Source organism: Pituophis catenifer, unplaced genomic scaffold (genome assembly GCF_029215685.1).
Source record: "Pituophis catenifer annectens isolate HBS135680 unplaced genomic scaffold, rPitCat1.0.hap2 SCAF_7, whole genome shotgun sequence".
Taxonomy (NCBI): domain Eukaryota; kingdom Metazoa; phylum Chordata; class Lepidosauria; order Squamata; family Colubridae; genus Pituophis; species Pituophis catenifer.
The window spans coordinates 78503925-78518639 of NW_027256887.1; the positions used below are offsets into that span (position 1 = coordinate 78503925).

Consider the following 14715-nt stretch of genomic DNA (forward strand, 5'->3'; position numbering starts at 1 on the left):
GACTTCAACTCCCAAAATTCCCCAGCCAGCACATTAAGAATAGGAACCTAACCTGAATTCTTTGGCCAGAATGAGAAACATACAAAAGATTGTTTGTTTGTTTGTTTGTTTGTGTATTCATTCATTCATTCATTCATTCATTCATTCATTCATTCATTCATTCAAAATTTATTTGCTACCTATCTTGCATCCAACAGCTCTGGGCAAAATAACTTTTTCGTTTCAGAATTCCAATATCTGTTGTAGGTGTATAGTATCTATCGTGATATATTTTTCATTTCATGTAAAACCATAAAAACATGAAACCACCAGGTCACTAAAGCCCATCCTGTTCAGTTTTCTGTTACCATTAGCAACAGCAACAGAGTGTGAAGGGAGAAAAATCTGAGTTCGCTTGGCATGTTTGTCAAACAAGCAGAATTTTCTGGCTTCACATAGCATTATAAACCATAATGTTTATGGCACAGACTACAGTTTATAAACCACAGTATCTGGTTTTATACGGCATGCAAAGCCAAAACCGAAGAAATCACATTTTGCAATCCTAGCATGTGGACTATGAATATAATAATGTTATCACAATAAAAAACCACTGGTAAGTTTAGCTTACCACAAATTCTAATTTCCTTTATGAATAGTAGTATCAATAATTGACCAGTCTCTCTGATTTAAATAACAGTTGATAGTCCAGGTTTTAGAACAGTGTTGCATTTCCATAGAAGTTTTCTAAAATCATTTAGTGTCATCAATCATAAATCAACTCAATAAAAAGGACTAAGGGTGGCATGATAGCATTCTTCCAATATTTGAGGAGCTGTCACAGAGAAGAGAGGGTTAGCCTATTCTTCAAAGCTTCCAAGTTAAGGCTAAGAAATAATTAGATGGATAAAAAATAATTAGTTGGAAACTTCAATAAGAGATTGAACTGGTTGTCACCTTTAAAGCCCTTCATGGCTTGGGACCAGATTATCTAAAAGACCGTCTCTTGCTGGTCACATCTATCTGGCCCACTATAGCAGGGGTGTCAAACTCACGTCGTCACGTTGTCATCACATGACATATCATGACTTTCCCCCCTTCGCTAAAATGGGGGTGGGCGTGGCCAGCGAGTGATGCATCTGGCCTGTGGGCCGCGAGTTTGACATCCCTTCACTAGAGCGTGGAGGCAAGGAATGTTGCGGGTCCCATCCCCTAAGGAGATCCAGAAGAAGGGCCTTTTCCATGGTGGCTCCCTCCCTCTGGACATCATCCTTCCAGAAATTAGACTGGCCCCCACTCTGACACTCTTTTGGAAGGTCCTGAAGACATGGCTGTGACAGTGGGCCTGGGGAACACAGAGAGGGATGGAGCTCATTAAATGGCTGATAGGAATATGTGTTGTTGCCAGAGTTGGGGGTTGGGGATTATTATTTTATTTTTATTTTTTAAATTTTTTAAAATGTCTTTTACATTGTGTTTTTGTATTCTGTAAGCCACCTTGAGTCGCCATGTGCAAGTAGGTGGCAATATAATTTTCCTAAATAAATAAACTTAGAACTAAAGAGAAATTTCTGTATCCTGTAAGTGGGTGTACTACAATCTAGGATGAAAACCCAAGAGAGAATTGAGTGTCAGCTGAGTAATCAACTTGGGGCTTTGTAGATATGTAGGAGAACTTGACTGCTGGAATGTTTGAAAATATTTGAATATTTGAGATACAGGATATCATAATTGCCTTCTGTTTAAATGGTTATGTTTACCTCCACTTCCCTGAACAGTAAAAAACACAATGGTTACTTATGTTTAGTTTGTTTTGCAAGGATTCAACAGGAGATTTATTAGTATTTTGTACTTTTTTTTCCTTTACAAATTACAATTGAGCATAATAGAAAAATTTGTTATAATTATAACAGACAAACAAATTATAATTGAGCGTAATGGAGAAATTATTAACTATAATTTGCAAAGAAAAAAATCGTAATGAACAAAAAGTGCAAAATAATAATATATCTCTAGTGGAATCCTTGCAAAACAAAACAAACATTTGTAAGCATTGTGGGGTTTTTTTTTTGCTGTTCAGGGAGGTGTGGGTAAACATAACCATTTAAACAGAAGCAATTATGGTATCCTGTATTATTAATTTCTATGCACCTTTAGTGAGATATGAGAAGCAATATCTGAATTTGTGAGATGGTCTCTATCTGGGGTTTCTAGCTTGCTCTGAGTAGTGTGAGGATACTTGGGACAAAACTAGACTGTAGTTGAGATTATTGTCTACTAATTGTTAAATTTATTTGCCGCCCATCTTGCCATGGGCTAATCATATATAATATATAATCAGTGGTAGGATTCAAATAATTTAACAACCGGTCCTCTGACCTAATGACTGGCTGGGTGGTGTAGCCATAGTAGGCCTGGTCAGGGGATGTGACAGGCGGCATTCGGCCTCCTGCACCCCCCTGGGAGCAAAAACAGCGTGTGGGAACGTGCCTCCTCCCCGTGCCATGTTTTGGGCCTAGTAGGCCTCCCTGCATTTACCTGGGAGCCAAAACGCATGCCCCTACCTGGGGCATGTGAAGACTCCTGGAAGGGGTGGGGTGGGCCAGGCCAGCCAGCAATTTAACAACTGGTTCGCCCGAACTGGCCCGAACCGGCTGAATCCCACCACTGTATATAATGGGATGGGCCGCAGAGGCCACCATCCCAATCCCTGTTCAGTGTAGGAGTCCAAATTCAAGGTCAGTGTTGCAATCCACATTTTGCCAATGGGGGATTTGAGGCAGAAAAGAAACAACTTGCATATGGTTATTAGGGAAACACATTGTTGAATGAACATCTGCTTTGTACACTGTGGCAAGATATTGAACAGGAACAGCTACTTCAACAGCCACGTTCCCTCTCAGAGAGAGGAAGAGGTGTTTTTATTTATCTAATGAAACAGAAAAAAAAGAAAAAAATATAACAGCAAAAAGAAATAAAAGGCAAAAAAGGGAGCAACACAACAGCAAAATTCTATGTATTAAGAGTTTTCATGCATGAAATTGTTACCCAACAGTTCCATTGAAGGCTGGCTATATTTCATTGTAATCGTACCTATGCAGCCTGCAAACCGTTTATGCTGAATAATTGGAACCATAAAATTATCTTTCCAAAGTTGGAGAATTAGCCTCTTAGCACTAAAGATTAATCCAGATAAATGGGATGGAAAGTAAGGTTCAAGCAAGCTGATACAAGAACAAATGAATACAATCCTTAATTTGTAAGTGCTTAGATGCAAAATTAGAGAAGAATACTCTTTAAATTATTTGCAATTATCATTCCGTTAATACAAATTCCAAAGCAACAATAAAAGCCGGGTAAACATGCCGTAAATATTTTGAGCAAGGTGAGATAAAGGGAGAACAGTCACTCATCCCACCAAATTTTACTTGCAGCTGAATATTTTACAGGCCGTAACAAGAACATCAGATAAGCTGGCGTGTTCTGTTTCTAGAACTGTTTTCCCAGTATTAGAAGCAGGGATTAAACCAAGAAAGAAGTTTGATCTGAAGCCGAAGAGAGAAATAGTTAGTTTAATGTGGAATGAATGAAAATGCATTGTGGGGAAGGACCCTGCTTATTTTTGACACTGAGGAAGAAAAGGACAATGAATGTGGACCTTTTATATGAGTGTTTTCCATTACTTCTATTTTGCTCTCTCTCTCTCTCTTTTTTTTCTGTGAAAAGAGGGGAAATTCCATAGAAAAAGGGCGGAGAAAAATTAAAAATCTTAAGCAACCAGATTAGGAAAGTTTGTATCCTGATTCTTAAGAACTTTGCAGAGATGAATAGATTGACATTGACATTGAAAATAAAAGATAAAGGAGATACAGAGTACTATTCAAGGTGGAATAGGTTTTATCAATGGTTAGTGATAAGAGGTAGAAATTATATGAAGAAAGATTATTGTTATATGCAAGTAAAATATGAATGTTGTTTACAATTATAAGTATGCCAGTACAATTAATATGAATATAAATAAGCTAATACAATTATAAATATGGCTGTAATTATTACATGTATAATCATTATTACTATCAGTAGATCTGTTATTTTTTCCTTCTTTTGTAAAATGATATACCCGGAAATTACATTGTCTTCAAAATATTTATATATAAATTAAAAAACTTGATTTAAAAAAAAAAACTTTGCTAGAACATGATCCTCTACTGGCCAGGTATATTGGCAGGTGGGCCACAAATGAAGTGTGGGAGGTTATTGTGTGCTAGAACAGTATTTCTCAACCTCAGATGTTGTGATTTCTACTCCCATATAATTCTCCAGCCAGCATGCTAAGCTGGAGAATTCTGGGAATTGAAGATTACACAGTTTAAAAGTTGCAGGGAAACACTGCACTAGAATAAGCAAACAGTTTTTGTGTGTTTTATTTATTCCCTTTTCTGCTGAACTTGGAGAGGGGGCATGTACAACCTGCACATACGACCATAATGCAGCCTGCCCATCATGGTAATTAGTCGTAATGGTCATGATCTGCATCACCGACCCAGTTTTATCCTGGTTGTTAAGCTGATGCTACAGACATACAGCGATTGCTGTGCTTGTTAAGTATGTTAGGGTTCCAAGAAAGGGTGAAATGCTCCCAGTTCGGACCGGATCGCCCAATCCGGTAGTGATGGCGGCGGGTGGTTCGGAGAACCGGTAGCAAAAATCCCTGCCCCCCCCCGCCCCCATTGTCCAGCTGAGCCGCACAATCATCAGAGGCTTTTTTTTTTAATTTTTAAAAGCATTTTTTCTACAAACTCTTTGGCCGAAAAAATGCTTTTAAAAGTAAAAAAAAAAGCCTCTGATGATCGTGAGGCTCAGCCTGGATCATCAGAGGCTTTTTTTTTTAAAAAAAGAAAGCCTCTGCCGATCAGGCAAGTCAGCTGGGATCGTCAGAGGCTTTAAAAGCATTTTTTTAACCTCTTCAGCCAAAGAGGTTGTAGAAAAAATGGTTTTAAAAGTAAAAATAAAAAAGTTGGCCACACCCACTCAGACATTTTACCCCCACACACCAAGCCATGCCCACAGAACCGGTAGTAACAAATTTTACGTTTCACCACTGGTTCCGAGTAATAGATCCATATCAAGCAAAACTCCAAGGCAAGTAGATTCCTCAAAGAATAGCTTTATTGGAAATATCATATTGGCACATATCTGGTGAAAACCGACTCTGAAACTCACCTAATTAAAAGTAAAAAATATTCTACTTTCTCAAAACAATCAATCACATGGTCCAATCACGGTGCGGTCTGGCAACTGGGTGGCATCACTCCACCTTCTTCCGACAAGGTATGAGAATGTCCTTGGTTCCCAAGAGAAAGTATTTTTATTCAGCTACAAAAATCCCTCTATCTCAAATCCCCTCTCAGCTCCAGTGTGGCAACACTGAAGTGGACAAAATGGCTTCGGTCAGGTCAGCTTCAGGGTTGGCAAAGTAAACACCACGACTGTAAGTGAAACAGTAGTTCTCTGTGGGCTGGTTTTGCTGAAAAACCGGACGTCAATGCTGGTCACGGTCACATGACTGCGATTCTGCAAATGGCTGCAAATGTGATTGGGTTGCCAAGTGCCCGATATACAGTCACATGATTGCAGGAGGAATCTGGCCATTGGATTTTGGAATCCTTGGGAGGTCCATCAAAACTTCGAATGGTCACTAAGAGACCAGTCGTAAGTCAAGGACTACTTGTAGGTATAAGTAGTTCTCAACTTATGACCACAATTGAGCCCAAAATTTATGTTGCAAAGTGAGAAATTTGTTAAGTGAGTTTTGCCCCATTTTACGACTTTTCTCGCCACATTTGTTAAGTGAATCACTGCATTTCTTAAATGAGTGACACGGTTATTACATGAATCTGGTTTCCCCATTGACTTAAGTTAGTAACATGGTTGTTAAGTGAATCTGGCTTCCCATTGACTTTGCCTTTCAGGAGGTCACAAAAGGGAATCACATGACCCCGGGACACTAGAATAGTCATAAATGTGAGTCAGTTGTCAAGCATCCAAATGTAAATCATGTGACCGCGGGGATACTGCAATGGTCATAAGCATGAAACATGGTCCTGTCACTTTTTTCAGTGCTGTTGTAACTTCGAGCGGTCACTAAATGAACTGTTGTAAGTGGAGGACTACCTGTATTGGGCAGCACTTGGAGGCATTTGAGAGTGGATGCAAGCCACAATTCTCATGGCCTGCAAGATCCTTCCAGGCATGTCACATACTCCTGTCAATCTCATTAAGGAAATAAACGGTAGAGCTTGTCTGGTAACGTGTTAACTTGGGCTGAAATGAACAGTTGGGGTTTAGCATTCTCCAGGAAGCCAGACACTGTCTTAACTGAGTGTATAAAACAGGGCATCTTATTCAGATGCAATATAGTTTTCAAGTTTGGGCATAGCATGGTAAGTGCCATTCTCTATTATGATCTGTTAACCCAGGTTTGGGATTTAGTGTGTTACGTGAATTCAGGCAGTAAGGATGCTACTTCTTGCTTCCCAAGTTTCTCAGTTTTAGGGCCGTGTTGTGGATTATTTTTGCAATGATTGTGCCAGCTGTATGTAGGCATATTTTTAATAGTTTAGTAGACTGACATCTTTATAGGATTTGCTCAGTGACCTTTGATTATTTTAGTTCCATGATTTTTCTGTCTCTCTGACTTTTGTGTTTCCTAAAATAAAATCCTTGTACACCTGGGTAGCTGCAACAATTCCTGTTGCTATGGAAAGTTTAAAGTGACCTAAAGCCCAGTTTAATCCGAAAGTAAAAGCTTCTGTCCTAGCTTTGGCATGTTAAACAAAGTTTCGCCCAACAGCTCAGTTGGAGATTACATGGTTTAGGTACTCATTAAACCACAGTTCAGAAATTCAGTTCTTCTGAGAAAGTCTCTGCTTTCATTTTCATCTTCCTTCTAAGATAACCTTAGCCAACCTGATGTTGTCCAGAAGTGTTTGCCTGCAGCTCCTTTCCAACTAGCACTGGATATGATGTGTGGAAACCCACCACATCTCCAGGTTCAGAAAAGCTAATTCTAAAGCGCTGTTTCCAACACAACAGAAAGTTGTCAGAAGACATACCTAGCAGTGGTTGGTTTCACATATTCTTACCATCAGTTTGCTGCACTCACGCATGCTCGCTTTGCACATGCCTTCTATGCACACGCCCGGCCTTCCGAGCATGCGCTTTGCTCATGAGCGCGCCTTCCGCGCATGCGCCCGGCCTCGAAAACATGGCTAAATAGGATGGCATTACGTCTGGGCAGGTGGTCGGGCCCACCGGCAGGTCACCGCTACCGGTTTGCTTGAACCGGCTGAGTACCACCTCTGATACCTAGGCACTTTGGATTACAGAAGAACTTGAAACTTTGGACCACATGAAGAAGGAGACAAATCCCTTGTGTTTCTAACCACACTTGAACAAATAAAGTATTCTATACTCTACTCTATTCTCTTTGTAGCACCATCTCCTTGTTGTCGAGCCTGGCAACCTGCTAACGCGTGCTGAAAGCATCGAGGGACATATACATACTTGGTGGTGGTGGCACTGGGTGAAGGCGGCCGTATGCGGGGTGTGGGGTGGTGGTATCGGGTGCGACGGGATTAGGGCCGTTCCGGAGGACACAGCGGCAGCACCTTCCAGAACACGCTGAAGACCAATTACGCCCCTAAAAAAGGGGCGTGGTAATAAACAAGGGCGCGGTCTATGCCCCTAAACGAGGGGCGTAGTAACAAACAAGGGCGCGGTCCTAATGAGTTAATGGAAAGATGGGCTATATAAACGCCCCATTCTTGGTGTAACGTAGCACCGATTTCAATCATGTTTACGAATCACAGTGTGTAGCCGGATGCGGATGCGAATAAACCAGCGTGCCAAAAAGAGCTGAATAAGGCTGTAGCTGTGTTTTGATTGCGTCTCGCACGGCATTCCTGAGACTTGTGGTGTCTTGGCTTCACACTTTAATTCTTAGTCACCAGTAGAAACTAACCTTAATTATACCTTTCCCTCTTGCTAGGGGCTGCTTCCATCTAATCATGGAGTGCAGAAACATTTTTATCGATTACCTTGTTTAAAAGATATTACATTTTGATGGTGCTGAACAAATGTAGTATGCTCAGAGGAGTATGACATGAATGTAGAGTATTTCGGCAAATATATTCGTGCTCTTTTAATCACCGTAGGTATTATGGTGGTGTTCTGAATAGAGGATCTAGCTTTTTTGAAACTGTTTTGCAGATTATCCTATCAAAGAAATGATGATGATGAGGAAGAAGCTGCCCGAGAGCGACGCAGACGAGCCCGTCAAGAAAGACTGCGGCAAAGAGAAGAGGACGACTTAGGAATTGTGAAACCTGAAACGAATGCCCAAAATAAGTAAGATTCTGTTACATGAATAGTTTTGGTGGAGTTTCATTCTAGGCCAGGCCTGCTTTGCAAGGGGATTTAATCAGGGAAGAGGAGCTAAACAATTTAGTTGCTCCTGTCCTTCAATACATTTTTCGATCTATATCATCTTTCCTCTAAAGTGGAAGGAAGTTCCTGGTGCAGCTTTACAGACTCACTTTCCTGGTTAGGAGAGAATATATCTCTGTCTCCATCTCCATCACTATATACTTACCTACCCACCTACCTACTTCCTATCTATTTCTGTCAGTCTCTCTCTCTCTCTCTCTCTCTCTCTCTCGTCTATCTATCTATCTATCTATCTATCTATCTATCTATCTATCTATCTATCTACCTACCTACCTACCTACTTATCACAGGAGTGTCAAACTTGATTTCATTAAGGGCCACATCAGGGTTGTGTTTTACTTCAGAGGACCGGGGGGTGGGCGTGGCCATAGTGGGTGCGGCTGGAGGGGTGGGCAGGACTATGGTGGCCGTGACACGGGACTTGTGTCGGGGCACCCATGGTGGCCAAGTACTAATGCAGGACTTCCCTCAGACCCTCCCTTACTCTCATTATAATCTTCCTTCCTTCCTTCCTTCCTTCCTTCCTTCCTTCCTTCCTTCCTTCCTTCCTTCCTTCCTTCCTTCCTTCCTTTCTTCCTTCCTTCATTCCTTCCCTTCTTTTTCCTTCCTTCTCCCTTCCCCTTTCTTCTTCCTTCTCCTCTTTCCTTCTTTTTCCTTCCTTCTTCTCTTCCCAACTTCCGTTCTTCTTCTTTCTCGTTCCTCTTTCCCTTTCGCCTTTCCTGTCCCTTCTTGCATGCTCAAATGCAAAAGGGGAAACATTTTTCCTTTTATTTTGTTTTTAGTTTGCTCTGATAGCCCTCTGCCAGCAAGAACGGAGGCCAGGGGGCTGCATGCAGGCTGGTCCTTTGTTGTTTCCAGGCCGGAGCAGCGGGACTGAGCACCCCATAGGCTGAATACAGCCCGTGGGCCTTGAGTTTGATATCTCTGATCTATCATCTATGCATTTCTATTATTAAAAGGGCAGTCTGGTTTCCCCATGTTCTAGGGCCGTGATGGTGAACCTATGGCACTCGTGCCACAGGTGGCATGTGGAACCATATCGGTAGGCACACGAGCTCAGCTCCGGGCGCACATGTGCGTGCCGGCCATCTGATTTTCGGGCCTTCTGGCCCCCTGGAAGTCGGCATACAGGCCGTTTCCAGCCTCCGGAGAGCCTGCGGGATGGCGGGAAGGCAGTTTTCGCCCTCCCCAGGCTCCTAGAAAGGCTCTGGAGCCTGGGTAGGGTGAAAAATGGGCCTACCGGGCCCACTGTGCCAAAAGTGGGGGAAGCGCAGGGGGGGTCGTGCACACACACTTTTGGCACGCGATGGCAAAAAGGTTAGCCATCACTGTTCTAGGGAATTGATTCTATGATCACATTTTTTACCAGATATCCTCCATTCAGCTCAGAGGTGGTATTCAGCAGGTTCTGACCAGTTCTGGAGAACCAGTAGCGGAAATTTTGAGTAGTTCAGAGAACCGGTAAATACCACCTGTGACTGGCTTCTCCCCCATCTATTCTCTGCCTCCTGAGTACCAGCTGATCAGGAGGAAATGGGGATTTTGCTGTATCCTTCCCCTGGAGTGGGGTGGGAATGGAGATTTTACAGTATCCTTCCCTTGTCATGCTCACCAGCCACGCCCACCAAGCCATGCCATGCCCACCAAGCCACGCCCATAGAACCGGTAGTAAAATTTTTTGAATCCCATCACTGATTCAGCAACTTAAAAATTAAAAGCCTTAAAAAAACAGAACAGAAGGTGGTTTTGCATCAAAAAGCCCCTTTTCATGTTCTACCCTTAGAGACTTGTATGAGTCTCAACATTTTGGAGGTCCTGATTGGAAGCACAAATGAGTAGAGATTTTTGGCATTTTCAAATTACAGGACATTAAAAACAATATGATATAAAACCCAGTGTGACACCCTGGAGGGTTTTTGACAGTCAAAATAAACAACCTGGGTTTGTGTGTATGAACTTGGCAAGTTTGTGTCTTTGTGTGTAATGGTTAGACTCAACTGTTAGCTGTCTGATTAGGGTTGCTTCAAATCCCAAATCATCATGAAGTTCACTAACTCTTAATCAAACCTGTCTATGATGATAACATGGGGAGGGAAGAATGCAATTTTAAACCACGGGTCTCCAACCTTGGCAACTTTAAGACTTGTGGACTTCAACTCCCAGAGTTCCTCTTTGCTGGCTGAGGAATTCTGGGAACTCTGGGAATTGAAGTCCACAAGCCTTAAAGTTGCCAAGGTTGGAGACCCCCAATTTAAACAATCCCCATTTTACTTCAGGAGGTAACATAAAAAGTAAGAGCAACAGATAAATCAATAAAACTAAAACTCTGCATCTCTTGTAGCATTGCAGAAGGAGAGTCCAAAACTACTACTACAGTGACCACTGTTATGACTACTCAAGGTGATGGAGACGATGATGCTGTGTTCCTGGAGAGGATGGCACGGAGAGAGGAAAGACGTCAAAAGCGTCTTCAAGAAGCATTGGAACGCCAAAAGGAACTTGACCCGACCATTACCGATGAGACGGTGTCCTTCACAAGCAAAAAAGTGGTGAATAATGTGGAGGAAAACGAGACCCCGGGAAAAGAAGAAAAGGTAGAAACCCACAGAAGACGCTATGAGATGGAGGAAACAGAAACCATCACTAAATCATACCAGAGGAACAACCTGGAGCAGGATGAGGAAGATGGAAAGAAAGATGAGGAAGACAAAGAAGAGGTGGAAGACCAGAAACCAAAGCCACAAGCCCTAGAGGAGAATCAGGTAGAACTAACTGTAGAGAAGGAGAATATAGACAATGAGGAGGAATCTGCAGTCTTGGAGGGAAAGCATCTTGAGGTAAATGCAGAGGAGGACAAATTAGACAATGACACCTATGTCCTTGCCAGTTCAAAGGAGAACCTCAGCATCACAGTAGTCATACAAAATAAGGAGGAAGACAATGAGGCAGAAATGAACCAGATACAAATTGAGGCGAGGGAAAGGCTTGAGAGGGAGGAAAGGGAGAGAGCCGAAGCTGAGGAACAGAGGAGAGCAGAGGAAGAAAAAGAGAGATTGGAAGCTGAGAAAAGAGAAGCTGAGGAGAAAGCGAAGAGGGAAGCTGAGGAGAAAGCAAAAAGGGAAGCTGAGGAGAAAACAAGGCTTGAGGCAGAAGAGCGGGAGAGGGTGAAGGCAGAAGAACAGCGGAAGGCTGAGGAGGAAAGAAAGAGGAAGGAGAAGGAAGAGGCAGAGAAGAAAAAGGCTGCCCAGGAGAAAGAGAGGCGTGAGGCTGAGGAGAGGGAGAGGAGGAAGGCAGCCGAAGAGAAAAAAGCAGCCGAGGAACGGGAGAGGGCTAAGGAGAAGGAAAAGAGGGAGGCAGATGAGAGGGCCAAAGCTGAGGCTAAGGCTAAGCTAGAAGAGGAGAAGTTAAAGGCCAAGCAAAAGGCTGAGGAGAAAAAGGTAGATCAGCCAAAAGGCAAGAAAGGGGACGAAAAGAAAATAGAAGAGAAGCAGGTAAAAGAGAAGAAACTCCAAGAGGAGAAAATCACAGCAGCTTCCCTCAGGAAACAGGTAGAGTAAACATTTTGCACCCAACCACTGTTTTGCCTGTGTTTTGTAGAAAATGTAATGCACTTCACCAGAAAAAAAAAAAAGAGAGAGAAACTGGAATTGGTTCAGTTATCTCCTTCCACTTTGGGCTACTAACTCTTGCCAGTGTTTTATTCCTTTTTGGATTTAAGCTTCTAGCTTCACGTTTCCGTAGCATGACAGTTGCATGACAGTTGGTTAAGCTGCTCTCTTCTAGTCGCTTGAATCTTCTGGAAATCTATGCATGCTCTCAATTCTTCACAGCTTCTTTGTCTTCCCTTTCTGTGGCTGATGGTTGGATAAGGAAGGTAGCCAAAGGCCTACACCAGGTCCAGAAGCACAGCATGAGCCATGGATGAGCACCTGGGAAACCTTGGTGGTAGGAGTGTTGAATAAGCATCCACAAGTATTAGAAGCAAGCACAGCTGGGACCCTGCTGAGATATGTGAGAACACGAGCACACCACAGCAGAGGAGAGGGTGCCAAGTCACTGTGGCACCCAAGGGGAATGGCGTGCACAGCAGCAGATGCGAGGTTGTATGAGCACAGCTTTGTAAAGCTACGGTAGTAGCAGCTGTTAACAGGGCTTGCAATGGGATTGATGTTTTCCTCTTGAAAAATATTGCAAAAGGGGGAAGAAAATAAAGTGGAAGCTAAAAAAGGAAACCTACAGGACAAGAAGCTTCAGCCAGCCTTCAGGAAAGAGGAGGTAACTATCACTTGCGGGTAGAGTGGGGCATGTGGGAAGTAGACTCAAACCCCACATTGCCTGTGTTCATCATGAGAGTCCCATAGCAAAAGTCAAAGGTCATTTAATCTGATTTCAAGTTTAGGAGCAACCTGATTCAAGTTCACATTTTCTCCAGCAGCCATCTTGAAGGCTGTCTCAAGATGTTGGCCAAAAACAGATAAGAGCTTTTCAAAACTGGCCGTATGATGAAGAATGCTTCAGCTTATTTCACTTGGTTTTATATTGTACTGTGCGAGCTGAATATTTAACTTGCTTCTTTGGTGTAAGATGAACATCAGAGGAGTGTTTTAAGTTTACCTGAGATAAGATCACATCTGAGAACACAACATGGGCCAGAGGAATTGGGCCTAGATTTGTGTGGAATTCCTGAGTGCCCTCCAGTTAAGCCTTCTTGCCTTAATTTCTCCCTCCACTTCATGGCTTTTCTTGATGGAACTGATGGTTTAGATTATAGATGTCTCAAGTTACCTTTAGTTCTGTAATCTGAATTTAACCCAATTATTCTGTTTCTTTTTTTCCTTTTTTTTTGTAATAAGTTTTTATTTTATTTTATAATATCTAAAAATTCCAATTTCAATGATTCTGTTTCTTAATATAAATTATGCACTCTCCAAAATCTCCTTTCTTCTTTTGACTCCCTCCTCCCCTTGGTTTACAAAAAGTGGTGCATTGCATTTCTACTTAAACTCAGAAGCTGGTGCCGTGGTGTTTTACTGTATGGTGAGTAAAATTATTGGTATCAAACCATCATTCTTAATCATCTTCAGGTAGGATACTGCAGATACCAAAATGTACTCTTAGGTTAGCCACTTTTGAATGTTTTATCGCTTATCTTACTTGCCATCCATGAAACAACATTACTAAATCAGTCTGTTAAGGGAATTATAATAATTTTAAATGGATCATTTGTTTAATGCCTGCATTTATAAAATGCCTGTAGGAGAAATTTTATCCCATTATGCAACTCAAACATGAAGCTATAATGCAGTGTAGAATAGAAAAGCCACAACCAACATAGTACTGTAGAAAAACAGGTACAAAGCCAATTTTGAGGGGGAGGGGGAACCATTCAAGCAGAATGAAATACAATAAGAATGGGCTTAAAACAAGTAAAGGAATAAAATAGGAGATAAATCTGTTAAAACATAATGAAGATTAAAAGACACCAAAACCCTAGGACAAACTAATTTGGAGAAGAAAGAAAAGAAAATTAGCGTTAAGCAAAATTCTTGGGAAAAGCATTTTATTGGAATTACCTAGAAGGTTTTCTCTCTAGTGATCTAACTCCAATATATGGAAGAATTTTGAACTACAATAATAGACATATTTTCCCATCCCTCCCTTTTATACCAAAAGAGTCAATGCAGGGTAATATGTAAAGCTTCAAAAACCAAGAAAGAAATGTAGGGTTATTTCTGAGTAGGTTCTTTTATTGTTCCTGACCTATAGATAGAAATCTTGCTGAACTACTTGCATCATTAAAGATATCCTCCGGGAACTTTTAGGGAGGAGTTATCTTGATGCTCTTTCTCCCAGTTGAACAATCTAAACTTTGCTGTCTCTTGGTCCTTTGGAATCTAGACTATATCCCAGCACACCACATGATGTTTCTTTCTCAGGCTTTCTGGGTTTTCTTGGATTGAGCTCATGTTTTGCTGCACATCTGCCTCAAAGCCACCTCTGTGTTCCTCTACAGAGAAGGCTCAAGGTTTCCATTTAGCTATGGAAGGAAAGAGGGAATCACAAAGAAGGAAATCAATCATGAAGAAGCTGGAAGATACCTCCAAATATGGGAGGGTTGGAGTCTCCAGATTTAGAAGCTCCATTTGGAGGAGGCTGAAATAAAACTGGTCTCTCTGATATGGGATTCCACTGACAATAGCCCTAGATAGACTTTATGGATATTACTCT

General features: G+C 41.8%; 1 protein-coding gene across 8 annotated transcripts in view; it reads left to right on the forward strand.

Moving 5' to 3' along the window:
• CALD1 (caldesmon 1) overlaps nt 1-14715 on the forward strand; it is a 232562-nt gene that overhangs the window by 189839 nt on the left and 28008 nt on the right. For 5 of the 8 annotated variants that reach the window (XM_070947696.1, XM_070947695.1, XM_070947697.1 and 2 more), the window contains 3 exons: nt 8251-8388; nt 10829-12035; nt 12685-12762. In XM_070947696.1, coding sequence (XP_070803797.1) covers nt 8251-8388; nt 10829-12035; nt 12685-12762 — 1423 coding nt within the window. The remainder of the gene's footprint in view (nt 1-8250; nt 8389-10828; nt 12036-12684; nt 12763-14715) is intronic. The other 3 variants (XM_070947703.1, XM_070947702.1, XM_070947701.1) reach the window with 2 other exon arrangements.